This window comes from Pongo abelii, chromosome 13 (genome assembly GCF_028885655.2).
Source record: "Pongo abelii isolate AG06213 chromosome 13, NHGRI_mPonAbe1-v2.0_pri, whole genome shotgun sequence".
Classification (NCBI taxonomy): domain Eukaryota; kingdom Metazoa; phylum Chordata; class Mammalia; order Primates; family Hominidae; genus Pongo; species Pongo abelii.
The window spans coordinates 84389153-84409460 of NC_071998.2; the positions used below are offsets into that span (position 1 = coordinate 84389153).

At 41.2% G+C, this 20308-nt stretch overlaps 1 protein-coding gene across 5 annotated transcripts in view; it reads left to right on the forward strand.

Moving 5' to 3' along the window:
• Positions 1–20308, forward strand: part of FAM120A (family with sequence similarity 120 member A) — a 114180-nt gene that overhangs the window by 19335 nt on the left and 74537 nt on the right. For all 5 annotated transcript variants that reach the window (XM_024251922.3, XM_054520253.2, XM_024251926.3 and 2 more), the window contains exons 2-3: positions 168–414; positions 5243–5325. In XM_024251922.3, coding sequence (XP_024107690.1) covers positions 168–414; positions 5243–5325 — 330 coding nt within the window. The remainder of the gene's footprint in view (positions 1–167; positions 415–5242; positions 5326–20308) is intronic.

Here is a 20308-nt window from a genome sequence, read left to right on the forward strand (position 1 = left end):
GCAATGTGTTGCAAACTTTATTATGGCATTTTTTTGACTGTTTGGCTTTCACGGATAGTTTTCATAAATGTGATTTTTCAGCTTCTGTGCAAACATTTCTGCTTATTGAGCTTGTTGCTACAGTATTATTACCCTACATCTGATGAAGTTTTTTTCTCATTTGCCAGGTTGCACAGAGCATTGAGGATCACCATCAGGAAGTGATTGGTTTCTGCAGAGAGAATGGTTTCCATGGCTTGGTTGCGTATGACTCTGATTATGCACTGTGCAACATCCCCTACTATTTCAGTGCCCATGCCCTAAAACTGAGCCGGAACGGGAAAAGTCTCACCACAAGCCAATATCTGATGCATGAAGTTGCCAAGCAACTGGACCTGAATCCAAATCGTTTTCCTATTTTTGCTGCTCTCTTAGGTAGGTGGAGCAGTGTGAAAATATTTTATAAGGGAGTGACCATATGATAAGCACATTGATCTTTTAAGTGTTTCTGTGCTTGAATGTTTTGGATACGTATCTCACATTGAAAAGAACCAAGACGTGGGCTCTTCCATAGCATTCCTTGCTTCGTATTATTTTTTGGCATAGCTAATGTGCTGCTTTTGTTCTTAAGTGTTTGTTGAGGTATTATTCTATCCAGGAATTGTTCAGATTAATTTTAGGAAAAAACTCATTTAAGGTTTTGGAAAACTAACATTCTAAATCACAGATGTCAACACATGGTCACTATGTAAATTAGACATTTAAACCTTTGACATAAATTATGTTTATAGTAGAAGAAAATATGCTACGGGGTTAGAACGGTTATGTTTTCACCTCATTTTCGGGACACTCACTACTTTAAAAGAGAAACAAAAATAAGCTATCGTACCTTGTTTCCAACACCTACATTTTAAGTAAATGTATACATGTCTTTAAAAAATTTCCTTGGAGGAATTCCTTATGCTGAATACCCAGAAAGGATGAAATCTTGTTTTAACTATGACATTATATTTTAATTTTCTTTAATTAAAAATAATTCCCCCACGCCTGTAATCCCAGCACTTTGGGAGGCTGAGTTGGGTGGCTCACCTGAGGTCAGGAATTTGAGACCAGCCTGGCCAACATGGTGAAACCCTGTCTTTACTAAAAATACAAAAATTAGCTGGGCATGGTGGCGGGCGCCTATAATCCTAGCTACTTGGGTGGCTGAGGCACAAGAATGGCTTGAACCAGGCAGGGAGGTGGAGGTTGCAGTGAGCCAAGATCGCGCCACTGCACTCCAGCCTGGGCGACAGAGTCAGACTTTGTCTCCAAAAAAAAACAAAAATTCCCAAGAGGTAATATATTTGTCTGTCACTTTATATTTGCATTGTGTGTTTTCTTTCTTTGCTCTTTTGTCAGCTACCCTTTCTTATGCTTTCATTGTGCTTGTTTCACCCTACTTTAATATCCAGCTCTAGTTTGCTTAGAGTTTTTAAGAATTGTGTCCGAATATAAGTAAACATGTTTTGGAGGGAGGCACTCCTGTGATTAGAATCCATGAATCTGATGGGATTTGGGGCTGTTTTGGACACACAAGGCCAGTTTGGGAAGCTGTGGGGTCTCTAGTGCTCAGTTACTGTGCTCCCTTGCAGTATGTATTCTATAGAGGGGATTATATTGTGGATTATTTTTAGAAATGCCTAGTTATCAGAAAGATTTTTATAAACATTCCAAAACAGTTTTACACAACTAGAAATTGTAAGGAGTCACAATTTATTTTTATTTTTTTGGAGGGATTGGTTATTTCGAAGAGACACTTGTCAATATTCAGTATCAAAACAGTTGTGCTATTGATTTCTCTTTCTCCCAATTGGTCTCAAAGGAGAGTACATTTTAAGTCAGTAAGTTGTAGGATGCATACCCAACAGACCTCCTAGAAACCTTACCAGAAAATGGGGACTGGGCAGGGAAAGATTAACTTTAAAAGATCAGCAAACTGCCAGCCCATGGGCTGCAGAGGCTGTGCTTTTCAAGTTTTCATCTTTAAGATATCTTTGGACAATTTTTTTTTTTTAAATGGAGTCTTGCTTTGCTGCCCAGGCTGGAGTACAGTAGTGTGATCTTGGGTCACTGCAACCTCCACCTCCATGGTTCAAGCAGTTCTCATGCCTCAGCCTCCCGAAAGCTGGGATTACAGGCGCCCACCACCATGCCCGGTTAATTTTTGTATTTTTAGTGGGGACAGGGTTTCACCATGTTGGCCAGGCTGGTCTTGAACTCCTGAGCTCAAGCAATCCACCCACCTCTGTGTTTGCTGGGATTACAGGTGTGAGCTATCGCGCCCAGCCTTTTTTTTTTTTTGTTGAAACAGGTTTTTACTCTGTTGCCTAGAGTGGAGTGCAGTGGTGCAATCTTGGCTCACTGCAACCTCCGCTTCCCAGGCTCAAGTGATCCTCCCATCTCAACTTCCCAAGTAGTTGGGACTACAGGTGCATGCCACCACATCCGGCTAGTTTTTTGTGTGTTTTTGGTTGAGACAGAGTTTCATCATGTTGGCCAGGCTGGTCTCCAACTCCTGAGCTCAGGGCGATCCACCTGCCTGAGCCTCCCAAAGTGCTAGGATTACAGGCATGAGCCATTGCGCCTGGCCACATAATTTTTTATATGTTATTTTGTGAAAGCATTTCATGTTTTACTATATGAGTCAGTCAACAAAATTGTGATTTCACAACTTGTGTTTGTTTGGATCTAATCTCAGATACAGTGCTTAGTAAGGGAACTCTTGTGCCTTTGGGGATTTGGGGATTAAAACTAATCTTTTAAATATATTTTCAAATATTAAAATATAAAAGGATATTTCCTCTGATGTTAAAAGTGAGTATGGGGGTGGTACATTATATGGAAAGTTCCATGTTTGCTTAAATGCTATGCAAAATAACTTGGCATATTAGTTGACTTTGAATGTGAAAATCATATGCTCTTAGAATATGGATGCCTTAGCTCATTTGAAAAATGGAAGAATACTTGTTTATCTTGTTTAAGAAACATTGAATATGGTATTTGGAAGGTGATGCCAACTGATACTTTTCTAGCTTGTTAGTTTGTGAAGTTTTGAAATAAATGAAAACCAAAATCAATTGCAATATGTTGTCAATTTAATTTAGGGCTTGGAATCTCTTCAAAAAGTTTAGTGAAGTTATAGGTAAGCTCCTAAGTTTTTGTTGTTGTTGTTGTTGTTTTTTGAGTTGGAGTCTCTCTCTGTTGCCTAGGCTGGAGTGCAGTGGTGCGATCTTGGCTCACTGCAACCTCTGTCTCCCAGGTTCAAGCGATTCTCATGCCTCAGCCTCCCGAGTAGCTGGGATTACAGGTGTGTGCCACCGCACCTGGCTAATTTTCACCACGTTGGCCAGGCTGGAAAAGTTTCACTGTGCTGAAATGAGAAAGCTTATTTTTCTTTTCCCTTCTGTAATGGAAAGTATAGCTATATAAAGTATTTTGTTTTAGGAATGTTGGAATATTCATTTAAGTATTTCACCCAATTTTTCACAGGGACTGTTACTAATGTTGGAGTTGCCTTAATATTATTTCGAATTGAAGCTTCCAAAATTTCAGACACTTTGTTCTTTTTTTGTTTGTTTGTTTTTTGAGACAGAGTCTTGCTCTGTCGCCCAGGCTGGAGTGCAGTGGCACGATCTCGCCTCACTGCCAGCTCCGCCTCCCAGGTTCGCACCATTCTCCCACCTCAGCCTCCTGAGTAGCTGGGATTACAGGCAACCGCCACCACTCCCGGCTAATTTTTTGTATTTTTAGTAGAGACGGGGTTTCACCGTGTTAGCCAGGATGGTCTCGATCTCCTGACCTTGTGATCCGCCCACCTCGGCTTCCCAAAGTGCTGGGATTACAGGCATGAGCCACCGTGCCTGGCCAGACACTTCATTCTTCACCGTGAAATTCTATGCAATCCATTAACAGGGGAAAACAATATCAAGCACAGCAAACCTGGGCAGTTACGGTTCAGATTTGCTCATTTGGACGTCACGGGAGTTCAGTACCTCTGGATTGTGTGTGTGTGTGTGTTTGGAACACAGGTGGAGTGTCCCTTATCTGAAATGCTTAGGACCAGAAGTATTTTGGAGTATTTACATATGCCTGATGAAGTATCTTAGAGATGGGACCCAAGTCAGCATGAAAGTCATTTATGTTTCATATATACCTTATACACATAGTCTAAAGGTAATTTTGTAAAACATTTTAAATAATTTTGTGCAGGAAACAACATTTTGACCGCCTTTTGACTGTGACCCATCTTATGAGCACAGGTGTGGAATTTTCCACTTGCATCATGTTGATGTTGAAAAAGTTTCAGATTTTGCATCATTTTGGATTTTTGGACTACGGCTGCTCAACCTATATTATAATGTAGCCATATTCCAAATGGTCTTAGTTTGTGTTGCATTCTGTTAGTAGCAAATTAATGAATTTGCTATCATAATGTGGAGGTGATTAAGTAATGTTATAAAAATCATAGTTATTTAGGAAATTACAGCTTTGAGATTTCAGTGAGATAGCTAACCTACTAAAGATCAGGTATACCAGGCATATGAACATTATTATGAAAGTAGAGTATTCCCCCCAAATATAGTTTCTCAATTGAATCCAGTTTTGTTTGTAGACTGTGACAGCACTGGTGATAGGATGAGCAGCTTAATGGCCTCATGAGTATTATTGTAGGATGGGCCTTTTCACATATGTTTGTGGGTGGTGATGGAAATTATGGGAGAAGGGTGTTGATTCATGTTACAATCAGCAGTCGTTGTCGTTTAATCTTGCTAAGAAAGATTTTATAATTGTGCAGATTTCACATTTGGTGTTTTTATGTAATTTTGAACCATAGCTATTTCATGAACAGATGAAAGCTTGAACCATAGTCATTTCATGAACAAATGAAAACTTGAATCTAATTGGTATTTGATATCCTGACATTGTCAGACTGACCTTTTGCAAACTGGTGTTTATTTTTAATACTGTGCTGTGAAGTTGCTTCAGTTTTATGCAGTTCTTAGGTTGAATGCTGTTGGGACTCCGCTAGAAATTCCCGTCATTCTTGAAGCAGCTGCAAAGATTCTGCCTGCTGTATGTCGCTTTATGTTAAGAGATGAAGAGTTGTTCTCAGTTTCGGTTTGAAAGTTTTCTACTATAGGTGACAATATGCAGCACTTTTGAAAGTTTCCCTATGTTACTTAAGATGATTGCTTTTATGTTATTCATGTTTATATTCCAGGAAATCACATTCTGCCTGATGAAGATCTGGCTTCCTTTCATTGGAGTTTACTTGGTCCAGAACATCCACTAGCCTCACTAAAGGTACAAATTTCACTTTATTTTTCTAGCATTTGTAATAATCAACTGTGAGTTTGCTATTACTTTAATAACATGTTGGGCCCTTTATTGGTGATGCTACAAAGTTAGCAATATCATGTTTTCCCATAATTTCAGGATCTGCACTGCCTTAAAAAGCAAGCAACAATGCTACCATCCCTTGTTCTCAACACCTATATGTTAGGTAAATGTATAAATGTCCTTGAAAATTTCCCTTAAGGAATTCTTTGTGCTGTGTACCTAGATAGAAGGAAATCTTTGAGCTGATGTTTTATATATTAATTTTCTTACTTAAAAATTTCAATTTTTTCTCTAGGTAGTATAGTTACTTGTCACTTAGAGCAACATCTTTTGCATAGTTGATAAATTTCATAACTAATTTTCTACAATTATAAAATAGTTTATAAAGCTTTTTGGATGATGAGGGAGACTCAAATTCATTAGAGAAGTGATCCATTTGTACTATTTTATTAAAACTTAATATTATTTTTCTCCCTTTTGATTCCCTTCCTGTTTGTGATAGTAATAAACATCAGAGAGGAGGCACTTAACTCTGATTTTCTGCAGTGGAAAGTGTCTGTGTTTGATGTGAGCATAGGAGTAATGAGTGAGATTGGCACGAGGCACTGGGAAATTTCAGCTTGGACTTGTTAGTGACTCCTGTGATTGTAATGATCATTTGTCAGTTCAAGTGCCTTTCTTGACTTGGGGAATTAGGAAGATGAGGACCTAGACTTTGTATCTGCTTCCCACCCTGGGACTGCTTCCTTACAGTAAAGGGTGGCGGTTAAATTCGGTGTTTTCCGAAGGGCTGTAAAATTTTGAATATTGTCATAATTACCCTCCCTCCATAAACAATTTTAATTGGTGGCTAGTTTCAAATGGGAGTTTTTCTTCCTACATTTTAATTTACCTTTAACTCTGGTGATACCCAAAAGCTGAAGTAGAATTCCTTTCCTCCTTTCATTTTGTTCCCTGCTATTTCATCTCTGGCATGCTTTTTCTTTTTCATCTCTGGCATGCTATAAAATGTTCTCCTTTTCACCCTAATGGGGTTTGGTATGGCCTGTTTTCAACTTCTTGTTCAAAAATTAGTTTTTCTCCTCTTGTTAGAAATTACATTTCTGGCCATAGAATCCCTCCTGTATGTTTTCATGAATGAAGTGATGTGATCTGTCATTCGGACTCTAAGCTCCTGGTGATGCCATGATTGAAATGCGGATTGGGGAAATGCAGCGTGTAATCAGCTGGACTTCAGAGCACTGCACCTGTGCTCAGTAGATCTGTTAAGCATTATGCTTTTATAAGTGAGACACAAATGAAGGCTTGTTTCCAACAAGATTTATTTTGTTTTGAAGAGCAGGAGTGAGATACTCCCAAGGTTTCTGGTTATATGTGTATGTCTAAGTTAAACTAGCCCTGCTTCATATGTCACAGGGTTAGAAGTGAAGAGCTGTTTGAAGAATTATTGGAAAACCAGCTCAATCTATTGCCAAGTGAATAACATCATTACATGTGTGTTTTTCCTAAATTTTGTTGAGAAAATCTTTAAGTATTAAAATGTGGAAAGAATAGCGAAATGTGTATCCATATATCCACCATCTTGGTTCAACAATTATAAACATTTTGCCATAAAGTATATGTCTGTGTTTTGTTTTGTTTAACAAAAACTATTTGGAAGTAAGTTGCAGATATAACACTTTACCCATGAAAATGTCGCTTGCTCCACCACTTCAGCTTGCTCCATCACTTCCTAAAAATAAGGACATTTTGTTACTTTATCATATTACTCTTATGACATCAACTAAATTAATAATTTTTTAAATCTTTTTTTTTTGAGACAGGGTCTTGCTCTGTCACCTATGCTGGAGTGCAGTGTCTAATATCATTTTATATTAAGTCCATATTCAGATTTTTTCAGTCATTTATAGGTTTTTTTTTTTTTGATCGAGATCCAGTCAAGCTTTATGCATGCATTTTGATATTAGCTGAGTACTTTTAAGGCATATTGGAGAAGAAATCCTAAATTATTTTTCAGATGACTTGATAAGTTGTAGGATTTTAAAGTCACACCTGAAATGTAAGTGCACCTGGTTTTGAGATAAGTTCAGAAATTGCATTTGTTAGCCACTTTAATGTTTTTTTTTTTTGAGACAGAGTCTTGCTCTGTCACCCGGGATGGAGTACAAGGGTGAGATCTCGGCTCACTGCAACCTCTGCCTCCAGGGTTCAAGCGATTCTCCTGCCTCAGCCTTCCAAGTAGCTGGGATTACAGGCACCTGCCACCACGCCAGCTAATTTTTGTATTTTTAGTAGAGGCGGGGTTTCACCATGTTGTCCATATTGGTCTCGAACACCTGACCTCAGGTGATCCACCCACCTTGGCCTCCCAAAGTGCTGGGATTACAAATGTGAGCCACCGCACCCGGCTCACTTTAATGTTTTGACCCTTCATTCACATTTTTGTATGCAGCACCATTTCAGTGATTTTAATATACATAGGGGAAATTGGATGTGGTTTTTCTCCCCATGAGCATGACTGATGGATGTGCTGCAGAATTGTATGTATCCCACCTGCTATTTTAGTCTCTTTCTTTTTCCCTAGTTATAAAACCAATTGCATCTTTTGAAAATTTGGATAGTTGTTACATATCTCCATAATATTCTGAGTTTTATTTTCTGAAATATTCTTTGTGTTTTTGTATTATGTTGAAATGATGAGAGGTTTAAGATTAGGGTATTGCATTTTAAGAGGTGCTTTGAATTGATTAGATATTAACTTCATAGAACACCAGCCCTCTGTGAACAATAATAAATTTGGCTTTGGCAAAATAGTACAAATATAATATGATAAAAGGGATGGACCAAGGAGGCTTAAGCTTGAGGATGCAAAGTCACGTGTCCTTAACAGCTGTTTTTCCAGTATACTGTGTTAGAAAGGGAACCAATAAAAATCATGAGAAAATTTCATCTTTTTACCGTCTGATGAAAATCACAAAATACCATGGATAGGAAGTCATCAGTAGTCGATAATTTATGTGATTCCAAATCTTCAGTATGTTGGCAGCACTATGAATTTTTATTTGTTTTCTTTATAAGTAGCATCCTTAGACTCATCTTTTAAACATGTGTCTTTACCAATTTCACTACATGCATTCATTCATTCACTGTAAATTTTTAACTTTCCGACTGTCATCGAACCAGCTACATCAGTTAGAAATTGTGAAGTCCTCCCTGACTGTCCACAGCCCTGGTTGTGCTGAAAGAATAGCATGTCTGCTTTGGGGCTCTGCGGGCTCAGAAGCACAAGGGAGAACAACTGTTAAATCATTGGGTAATATCTGCAGAGAGGAAAGCTAGGATGGGAGCCAAATTCTGTTTTGTCTTGCCTTATTAGTTAGTAGTAGATCGTGCTTATTACTAGATTATGAATGCAACGTTAGACATACTTAGAACCTAAAATTGGTAGAAGACAGTAGGAAATAGGACGTAAGGTGACTTTTTCATACCTCAGTGGTAACCTTAAGAGCTGCTAGTAAGGTGGGCATCGAATTTCTTAGGTTGAGCTGCAAAGACTGTTTCATTTATGTTCAGAACACTTGGGCCATTTCATGTAACATGTAAAATTGTAGGATGGGGTTAGGGATCAGGTTGCTTCTAAGACGTGGTCAATTCTATAAGGAGAGAAAGAAAACAAGAGTTATGTGTTACTCCCTATTCCTCGGGAGACCTGCCATTGAGATTCCTCACTGCAGTCCCGGAGATGCCTAGAGGCTGGGCTGGAGTGCGACCTCTGTCTCTACCCAGGCGCAGGTCCTGCAGAACAGGGAGCCTGGCAGCAGGTGATACAGAGCAGGCTGGGCCAGGATGGGTAAAACCCCAGGGCTGCACAGGCGCCCAAGCCTGAGGCTGCGTTTATCTTACTTTGCTCTAAGTAAGTTACTCTGTTTGATTGGAAACATAAGAGAATCTTTTATATACCTGAAAGAGTTGAGATACACTCCTGGAATGCCTCCCAAACAATGGGGAAGGCATTCCAGGAGTGCATCTCATTTCCTTGCTCATTTAAACTTTTTCCAATGGCAATATTTCTTAAAAGGGTCATATCTTTAATAAGGAAAATACATTGAATATCCTTTCATTGTGTTTTTGGACTCAGTGTTATAATTAGGAAGATTCGTGATTGTATTTACAGTAATGAAAAGTGGGCTGGATGCATATTGGTCTTTTGAAGAGGCTCCTACTGCTTGTGTTGCTCTGGGCCGCTGTGCTCCTTTCATTGTTTTGGTGTGGCTGGCAGTGTTGCATGAGAGAAATGGAAGGCGTCAGGCAGCCTGGTACCCAGAGAGCTGAGCCTGCAGAGCATGGGCTCCAGTCCCAAGCCCAGCCTCTGTGTCCCTTCAGGTGGTGTCCCCATGCGTGCCTCCTCCTGTGCCCTGGGAGTGGCCGGCCATTTGGTCTGCTTGGACATAAGGTTTAGTGAGCCTGTGGGTGCCCTGCATAGCTGGTGTGGCCTGTACTCATCAGAGGGGGCCTGCGGCTGTGGCAGTCCACCCTGGGCAGGGCCCCCTGGCTGTAGACACGTGCTAAGTGAGCAGTTTTTCAAAATGTGATTTTTGGGGTTTTAAAAATTGTATGATTTTGTGTCCTAACTGGTTATGGGAATTTTTTATTTTGGGTGGGCATTTTGTTGTTTTAATTTTTAAAAATGTTTTATAGATGTTTACTGGCTTTATTTTTTTAAAAAAACATAATTTCTTGTTGCCTCTGGTTTTCTTGAATCTTGGGTTTTTAGAACACTTTACAGAAGGCTTTTTGTCACTTGGGTGTTCTACATTCTATTGACCTCGTATTTGGGTATAATAACATTTAAGTTGGACCTGTTTAGTTTCAGGTCATTGTATTCATTTTAGTGGTTTTTGTGTTCCTTAACTTCATATTCAATTTCATATATTTTGAGTTTCCATCCATGCCAGTTGTTTGTGATGGCCAAGTATTCCCAACCACTGAGCCCTTTGAGCTCCTTTTGCCTCCTTGTCTGGGACACCCCAGCTTGCAGATTTTATGTGGGCTGATCCTTTCCTGAGACTTCACTACCAGCAGTTCTACTTTCTAGTTAGGTTTAGTCGGTTTTACTCTGTTTACACTGCAGTTCCCAGTCTTTTTGAAAGACCCCTTTTCTGCGTGGTGAGCCTCCCCTAGAAGTACTTGTCCTCCCCCAGCCCTTTCTGACCCCATCAGCTGGTTATCCTAGGGCCAGGCTGGGTCCTGGCCCAGGCTGCACCCTCATTTCATGGAATGCCGTCTTCTCTGTATGATCCTCTCTTGGAGCTTCCCCTAAAGTACTCTTCTTGCTTTCTTCTGCATCATCTTAGGAGCTCCCTCTAATTCCTAGCTCTGGCATTTCTTCTTTTTGATTTAAATGTCTTTGTGTATTTATCACCTTACCACTCTGATTCACTTATTTTTGGTAATCTTTTACCAGCATTATCTTTCCCCGAGGCACCCGTATACTGGGGGCAATCTATCAGGCTGTATCAAGAAAACTTTTAGATTCACCTCCTTTTTTTTTTTTTTTTTTTTGGGAGACGGAGTTTTGCTCCCTTGCCCAGGTTGGAGTGCAGTGGTGCAATCTCAGCTCACTGCAGCCTCTGCCTCCCGAGTTCAAGCAATTCTCCTGCCTCAGCCTACCTAGTAGCTGGGACTACAGGTACACGCTGTTGCCACACCCAGCTAATTTTTTGTATTTTAGTAGAGACGGGGTTTCACCTTGTTGCCCAGGCTGGTCTCAAACCCCTGAGCTCAGGCAGTCCGCCTGCCTCAGCCTGCCAAAGTGCTAAGATTATAGGCGTGAGCCACTGTGCCCGGCCATTCACCTCGAATTTTACCCAGGGGTATCTTTAACTATATTTTTTATATCTTATTGTCTTCAACCAGAAGTCATTGAGTGGTACTTTTAAAACATGTCCTTTAGGGCCAGCAGTTGGGTCTGGCTCTGAGAGAGTAGCGAGGAGGGTAGCATCAGGATCTCCAGGAGCAACGATGGTAGGGCTGTCAGTCTGGCCTTCTCATCGCAGGGACTGTGTCACCTCCAGGGTTGGAACACACAGCAGACCCCACAGTGGGCCAGTCTAGTAGTAGCTCAGGGCCCTTTGAGACAAAGAGGAACTGAACAGTCCTCTCTCTTGGGCTTCTCAGATGGACACCTGGGTGGCTGTTGCAGCTGCTGCCCAGCCTGTGGTCCTAGTGACCGCTGTGCATGGTGCCTGTCTCTGTACTAGGGATAGAGGTCCCGGTAGGTCTCACGCAGTGCCTGGAATCAGCTTCTGTCCGAGAAGAGCTGTAGCATTTCAGGCACTTTGAGGCTTCAGTGTGTGTGGCATATACCATGTAACCTTGCTAGAGCTAGGTCAGTGATCAGATGACTTGATCTTTCTGAAATCTTTTTTTAAAAAATTAAGTTGGGTATAAACTGTAAATTAGAAAGATGGACTTCGTTTATTTCTGACTTTCACCTGTATTGTCATAGCAGGAGGGGGTAGTTCTGAATTCTGTGAACCCTCCAAAGAAGGAATTTCTCCTTACATGTTAGTGTTAATTGAAGTTCACTTCATATATTTTTTTCTTAATAAGTCGTTATAATAGTTTAGTAAGAGCCAAGAAAAACTTCCTAAAATCTAAGTACTTATTTAGCTTTAGAAAATATAATGTTAGGGGCCTGAAAGGTAAGTAAATTAAAAACATTCTTCTGTTTCTTTTTTTTTTTTATTTAAACATAGTCTATTGGGAAAAAAAGAGACAGGCAAGATGAGGTAGTTTGACTGAACCCTCTGATTTTGTTAATCTTTGTAGTCTTCATATTTCTATTGCATTTTTACTGTTTTAACTAGAAGCCTATGTTATCTTTTTTAAAATTCTCTTTTTTATTATAAAAATAATAAACAATTTAATCAGTACAGAAATATGTCATGTGAAAATGAAAGGTACTTATAATCCCACTTCTCAGAGATAACTACTTTAGACAGATTGATATTTGATCCTTTGAAGTGTAATAAAAATGTCTGTCTTGCTAGTAGTGGTCATCATTGTCGCCATCATCATGCATGTGATGCATCATGCATGTGACATTAGCTAAATGTTCTTAATGGTTAATGTATACAGATTCATTGTACTGGATTTTAAGCTTTTAAGTCTTGAAAACCTGCATTTAATAAGAAATTTGTTATTTGCTCCTTTTAATTTATATGTGGGGTTGTTAAATGAAATAATTTAAAATACAAACTGAACTCAAGAATTTCTGGTTGTTTATATCTTCCAGTCTGTGTCCTTCTCTGTTGCCTGTTTGTTTTAAAATAAAACTGGAAAGCTTAGAATTCTGAGGAATCTGCTGGAATCTCTTGGGGCTCAAGAATAGTTTTTCTGTCTCTCTCTCTCTTTTTTTTTTTTTTTTTTTAAGAGACAGGGTCTTGCTCTGTTGCTCAGGCTGGAGTGCAGTGGCTGTTCACAGGTGTGATCATGTGCAGTACAGACACAAACTCCTGGGCTCAAGTGATTCTCCTTCTCCTGCCTCAGCCTCCCAAGTAGCTGGGACTACAGGTGTATGCCACCACACCCAGCTTCTGTCTTTTTTTCACAGATTAGGAGTAGGTCTCCAGTCATATTGCTGGGAAGAAAGGGATACAAGTTGTGGGAGGTTTATGCTCTTTCCTTGTTACAGGATTGCTTTTAGTTTGGCTCCTCCCATGGAGTGAGTGGGACTGCCAAGCAGAATTCTTCCTGATTGACCTGGAATGGACGGCCCTGCCAGCAGGAGCAGGAACAGAGGCCAGCAAGGGAAAGACAAGACACAGTCTGAATGGGATCTGAAAGATACTGTGTTGGTGGTGCTGGCACTTACGGTATCTCTGGGAGAGAGACCTAGAGTAGAGCAAGCAAAGAGAAGCTCAGTAATAGTGTCTTTGTTAACTGTTCTTTATTATTATTATTATTATCATTTTGAGACGGAGTCTTGCTCTGTCACCCAGGCTGGAGTGCAGTGGCGTGATCTTGGCTCACTGCAACCTCTGCTTCTTGGGTTCAAGTGATTCTCCTGCCTCAGCCTCCCAAGTAGCTGGGACTACAGGCGTGTGCCACCACGCCTGGCTAATCTTCGTATTTTTAGTGGAGATGGGGTTTCACCATGTTGGCCAGGCTGGTCTCGAGCTCCTGATCTCAGGTGATCCACCCGCCTCGGCCTCCCAAAGTGCTGGGATTACAGGCATGAGCCACTGCGCCCGGCCTGCTGACTGTGCTTAGACCTAGAATGCTCTAGTTTTATTTTAAATAAGCAGCATAATGTCAGTCTTCAAAATGAGTGTGTAAACATTTTCTAGCTTACTTCCTACCCTGTGAGTTCAAAACGTCAGCCCTGTTTCTAACCAGGCTTTCTCCATCACTTTCTGCTTAGCATATTCACCTTCCTCTGAATGCCATGGTGACGCATGTGTGAATTAGTGCCGTGTCCTAGTCCTAGTCCTATGTCTTCCCCCCTCCACTCATGGCAGATCAGACACTGTTGTTGCACGCTAACTGTACACTGAGGGCTCCTCAACCTAGAGAATATCACCCTTAAGACATTTTGCCTGGGAACTGCCACCACCCCCTGCCCAGCCAAATCTGGCACCAGATTTGGTGCCAGGCAAGTTCCTTCCAAGACATTCTTGGTCAGAAACAGAGGGCTTGTGCTGGGTATGGTGGCTCATGCCTGTAATCCTAACACTTTGGGAGGCCGAGGTGGGAGGATCACTTGAGCTCAGGAGTTCGAGACCAGCCTGGGTAACATAGTGAGACCCTATCTCTATAAAAAACAAAAAAACTAGCTGGGTGTGGTGGCATGCCCCTGTAGTTCCAACTACTTGACAGGCTGAAGTGGAAGGATTGCTTGAGCCCAGGATATCTAGGCTGCAGTGAGCCTTGATCTGTGCCACTGTGCTCCAGCTTGTGCAACAGAGTAAGACCCTATCTCAACAAAAAATAAAAAGAAGCAGAGGGCTTGCCAGCAGCATTGCCAGCTATGTCCAGCATCTTGGTTTCTTTTATCTCTTGCTCACAGGCCTTGTCCATGGTCAACTTCTCTTCCTGGCCCACTTGCTGTGTCTTTGAGACTCTAGCCCCTGTCACCCCAAAAAGAAGCCATGTCCGCATCGGCAGTCACTCTCCACTTCTTTCCCTCTACAACCCCGTGGCCAACCACTAATATGACTTCTGTCTCTATGGATTTGCCTATTCTGGACATTTATAAATAGAATCACACAACACATGTGGTCTTTATGTCTGTCTTCTTTCACTGAGTATAGTACTTTCAAGGTTCTTCCATGTTGTAACATGTATCTGTACTTTATTCCTTTCTTAAAAAAAGAAAAGAAAAGAAAAGAAACTGTCTCCTAGTCTGGAGTACAGTCAGTGGCACGATCATAGCTGACTGTAACTTTGAACTTCTGGGCCCAAGCAATCCTCCTGCCTCAGCCTCCTTAGTAGCTAGGACTATAGGCATGTACCACCACACTGGGCTAATGTTTCATTTTTTTTTTTTAGAGACAGGGTTTCACCATGTTGCCCAGGCTGGTCTCGAACTCCTGGCCTCAAGCGTCCTCCCACCTCGGCCTCCCATAGTGCTGGGATTACAGGCATGAGCCCCACACCCAGCCTACTGCATTTTTTTTTTTTAATGATTGAATGATATACCATTGTGTGAATATATGACATTTTATTGCTCTCTTCATCAGTTGGTAGACACTTGGGTTATTTGTACCTTTTGGCAATTATAAATAATGTTGCTATGAACATTTGTGTATAAGTTTTTATGTGGATGTTTTCATTTTCCATGTGTATATGTCTGGGAGTAGAATTGCTGAGTCATGTAGTAGGTCTATGCTTAGATTTTTTTTTTCTTTCTTTTTCTTTTCTTTTTTCTTTTTTTTTTGAGACTCACTTTTTTAGAGTCTCACTCCTTTGCCCAGGCTGTGGCATGATCTTGGCTCTCTGCAACCTCTGCCTCCCGGGCTCAAGTGATTCGCTTGCCTTAACCTCCTGAGTAGCTGGAATTACAGGTGTGTGCCACCACGCCTGGCTAATTTTTGTATTTTTAGTAGAGATGGGGTTTCACCATGTTGGCCAGGCTGGTCTCAAACTCCTGATCTCAAGTGATCTGCCTGCCTTGGCTTCCCAAAGTGCTGGGATTACAGGCATGAGCCACTGTAATTGACCTATGCTTAGCTTTTTGAGGAACCACCAAACTGTTTTCCACAGCAGCTGCACAGTTTACATTCCCCCCAGCAACGTGTAAAGGTTCTGACTTCTCCACATCCTTACCAATGCTTGTTATTGTCTATTTTTTTATTTTCTCCATCTTAGTGAACTTAATGAGGTTTCTCATTTTTGTTTTGATTTGCATTTCTTTGACGACTGATGATGTTGAATATCTTTTCCTGTGCTTATTCATCATTTTCAGACCTTCTTTGGATAAATGTCTCTTCAAATCCTTTGCTCATTTTAAAATTGGGTTATTTGTCTTTTCATCATTGAGTTCTAAGGGTTTTTGTTTTTGTTTTTTGAGGCAGAGCCTCGCTGTGTCGCCCAGGCTGGAGTGCAGTGGCGTGATCTTAGCTCACTGCAACCTCCGCTTTCTAGGTTCAAGCAATTCTCCTGCCTCAGCCTCCTGAGCAGCTGGGACTACAGGTGTGCGCCACCATGCCCAGCTAATTTTTGTATTTTTAGTAGAAACGGAGTTTCACCATGTTGGCCAGGCTGGTCTTGAACTCCTGACCCCAAGTGATCCACCTACCTCGGCCTCCCAAATTGCTGGGATTACGGGCATGAGCCACCGCACCTGGCCTGCATTCTAAGGATTTTTAATATATTCCAGATGCAAGTCTATAATTAGATATATGATCTAAAAATATACTACTAATCTTTGCAATAAGTTTGCATCCCAAAGTGTTATCTTAAGCAAAGAGTCAAACCCAAAGGAAATCTGTCTGATCACATTTATGTAAAACTCTAGAAAAGGCAAAACAATAGTGATAGAAAGTAGACTTGTGGTTGTCTGGAACTGCAGTGGGAAATGGACACAATGGGACTCTGGGGTGATGGGAATGTGATATTTTCTTGATTGTGATAGTAGTTACACTATTGGAGGCATGTGTTGTAACTCATTGAATTATATGCTAAAATTGATGGATTTTATTCCACATGAAGTATTTCAGTAAAACTGATTTAAAAAATGCTGGTGTCTGACTGTAGGCAGCCCCCCCATGTGGGCAGTATCATTCTATTCTCCTTCCCAGTTACTGTGAACATTCACCATTCTCTCCTGGGCCTCTGCTCTATTTCACACTGCTTTCTCTTAGCAGGTTCTTTATGCCAGGATATTGACACCTTCAGGCATGGTCCTCCTCAACTTCTCTTTCCTCATATACACATTTATTTTCCCATTTTTACTTCTTTCTTTTCTAGCCTGACACCAGAGTATTCCTGGCCTTCTTGAGCATTTGTCATTGAACACATCTGGTGGGACCTCTGTGTAGTCTCTCCCTCTCTTTTGGTTCTTGGCCCTCAGTTGTAAATATGAACAGATCTGCCCCATGTTCTTCTGACTACCATCTTGTGTCTCCAGTGGTAGCTCCTGTCACATCCCCAACGCTTAACTTCCTTCTCTTTAATCTCATTGTCATAAGATTGCTTTTGTCAAGACCATGGATGCCTGTGTGAGCTGATCTTGTGGATGGTTTTCAGCCTTATCATAATCCTCCTCTCCTCACGGGCCCTCCCGCCTGGCTTTCCACATGTCAGTGTTCTGTAGTCTTTCTTTTTTTCCTCCTCGCCTCTGTTGCCTCCTACGGGTTCCATCTGTACTGTGATTCTCACACTCTCCTGGCAGATCTGTGCTGAAGTCTCAGCTACCATGAAATATATTTCTCCAGACAAGTCCCCTTCACTGAGCTCTCCGCCCAGTCCTCTCTACTTGGATGTTGCACCTGCACATCAGATTTGGCATTTCTGATTTACAAATGTCTTCATTTTCTCTAAATTGGCTTGTCCTCCTGTATTGTGCTTGCCACCTAGTGCCACCACTGACCCTGCCAGTCATCCAAGGTAGAACTTGGGAGTCATCTTTGATTCTTCCCCTTCCTGCATCTGCTTTGATATTTCCTGAATTGCCACATCCTCTCCTTACTTCTGTTTCAGTCACTGCTTGCTGGGATTCATGCAGGAGCCATGGACCCTCCCTTTTGCTGATCTTTTCCTCGGCTGTCCATCTTCCACATGGCTAACAAAATGATCTGTTTAAATTCAGGTCTGATCTCATCATTCCCCCGTTTAGAATTTCTCAGTGACTCTCTTCATCTGTAGCAGTGATTTGAATTCCACTTATCTGTTAAAAAAAAAAAAAGTTGGAAGATTACTGTTGTGTTGCCAACTCTTAATTTTTCTAAATAAGAATATTGGAAGAAAAGGGAATTCACCGTCTACCATCTTTTCATTAAATAAGCACATTTCAACACTTAAAAAAAGGCACAATTTCGAATGGAAGATAAAAAGACCACAGTGCTGTGGCTAAGTGTGTAGAGTCCACTCAGCCACTCACCTGGTTGGCTGTGGTGGGTACTTAGTAAGCTCCTCTGTAAGATGGGGATTTTAACAGTGACTACTCATAGAGTTGTGAGGATTAAATGGAGTATGCATCCTTAGGGCACAGCCTGGGTACACAGCCCTCAAAACGATTAGAATGCATGACAGGTATTCCCCCAAGAAGGGAAGGTGACCACGGTACACTACAGTTTCCTCCTTGGACTGGTGGCACTTTTTTGTAAAGAGATCCTGTCACTGCACGATGGAGCCCAGGTTCCAGTAGGACCGCAGAAGCCACCTCTGGCCTACCTGCCTTTTCGTCCTAGGCTCTAGGCCTGTAAAATGGGATGAATAACTTTTCTTTGTTCAGTTTAAATCCTTTAGGTACTTCAGTATACGTGCATAGCAGTTTCCATCTTTGGAGAGATGATCACACTTAGCATTATTTGTGATTAATTGCATTTTAACAGCCTTTCAAATCTTTATTTAGGCACGTGTGTACAGAATACTCATATGTGTCATAACGTTTCAAGAAATTTGAAAGCATGGCTATTAGTGGTATCTGACAATTCTAGGGTCTATGTGTTTTCCTTTCTCTTGGCTGTTGTAGTAGAAAACCTTGGGCCTGCAGGCTGCATTTGGTGATTCTGTAGCTTGGAGGGCTTGGTCAAAAGCAGAGACTGCTGGGGCCAAGGACTGTGGTGGTGACAGTTTCTTGGGGACTACACTTTGAGCTTTGCCCACCTTGGATGACCAAGGAAGCATTTCTCCCTCCTCAGCCCCCAGACCTGTGCTCCACTGTGTCCTAGACTGGGGCAACATTTTGTCACCAAGAAGAATGTGAGTCAGGAAATTTGAAGGGTTGTTCTGTGTTCCTTTTCTAGCACAGGCCTCATCCATGAATGAATATTGACCAAATCAAGCTTCCATTTCCCTTCCTTGAAATTGCCAAAATGCAGAGTACTTGCCTTTCACTGTTTTCCACTTGGTAATGAAGTGGATCAGTTCTGCTTCAGCAATGATACTTTGTGAAACTTGCATTTATATTCATTTGCATTTTAAATGAGCAGCCGAGAGACACTTTGGGAGCAGTGGCACCAACAGTCTCAAAATCATTTAATCATTGCTTTGTATGGTATATTTAATTAGCTTATACATCCCACAGGAATATGACCAAGTGGATTTTAGAGATTAGGTCAGACCCTGTCAAGTGATCCTGTCTAGTGGTACATTTTAGAGAGCTTTGAAAGAGTTTTCAGTCAACATATTATATGAAAAGGAATATTGGATTTTATTGAATCATTTGAGTAGTGTGGCATGTTGAGTTTGATTTAACAGTTGGAATATTACATGGTAACTTCATTTAAATGAATTCACAGCTATAGACAAAATGTTTGATTTTAAAGATATAACCAAGAGTGAGACTGCAGATTTTTAAGCAGTGAAATATTAGAAAACAGTGAATAAATAAATAAATGCTTCTTTAGCAGGGGTTAAATTATTTATTATTTTGCTTTCAGGAACCAGGAAGAGATTGTTTTCTTTGGATTTCAAATGTTGTTATAGTGTAGTTGTTTCTTAGCTTCCTTAAGACGCCCCTTGAGTGCCTGAAATAATTCACTGAAATCAGCGGCTCTAAAGCATCAAAGATCTTTTCTGTCTGGAGTAGTCACCAGGCAGCTTCAGTGAGGGCTTCCCATTGAAGTCCCCTTTGAGGATGTGCCTGACAGGGTTTCCATGGATTTCTGTGTCCTTGTAGTATGTAGTATGGGTGCCGGCCTCCACTCTTCACCCCTAACATGGGCCTGGTAGATAGATTGGTGAGAATACATACTGCTTGTTCTGAAAGTTATGCCTGGGGTTGTCAAGCTGCTTGGAGATGAAGCCAGAGGCTAACCCTGCGTGGCCGCAGCAGAAGTCCAGCCAGTGCTCCCAGCACCACCCATTCGGGGAATAGGCCCAGTAGTGTGGCCAGGCTGGTGCCCACACCACTGACCCAACTCCAAGATTGCAGCCTCTTGGAGGCTTTTTTTTAAAAACAAAACAAAGGTTGTCAAGAGTGGCCAAAGGACAAGAAATTGTAATGGGTGACAATGGGGCACCACTGCTCATGGATTGTGATATGTCAGGGAGATAGCCCTGTGGCATGCTTGCCTGGGTCAGGTTTGGTGGCATTCTGCATTCAGCTATATCTATCTGTCAGTGATGTTTAGAAGACTGCAGAACATGTTTTTCAGTAGGAAATGATGAGGAGATTTGGGGAAAGATGATGCTAAAAGTGAAAATCTTTCACATAAGAGGATATTTTTGCACGGAGACAATGATCAATTTCCCCCCAAACAGTATCTATTTATTATTT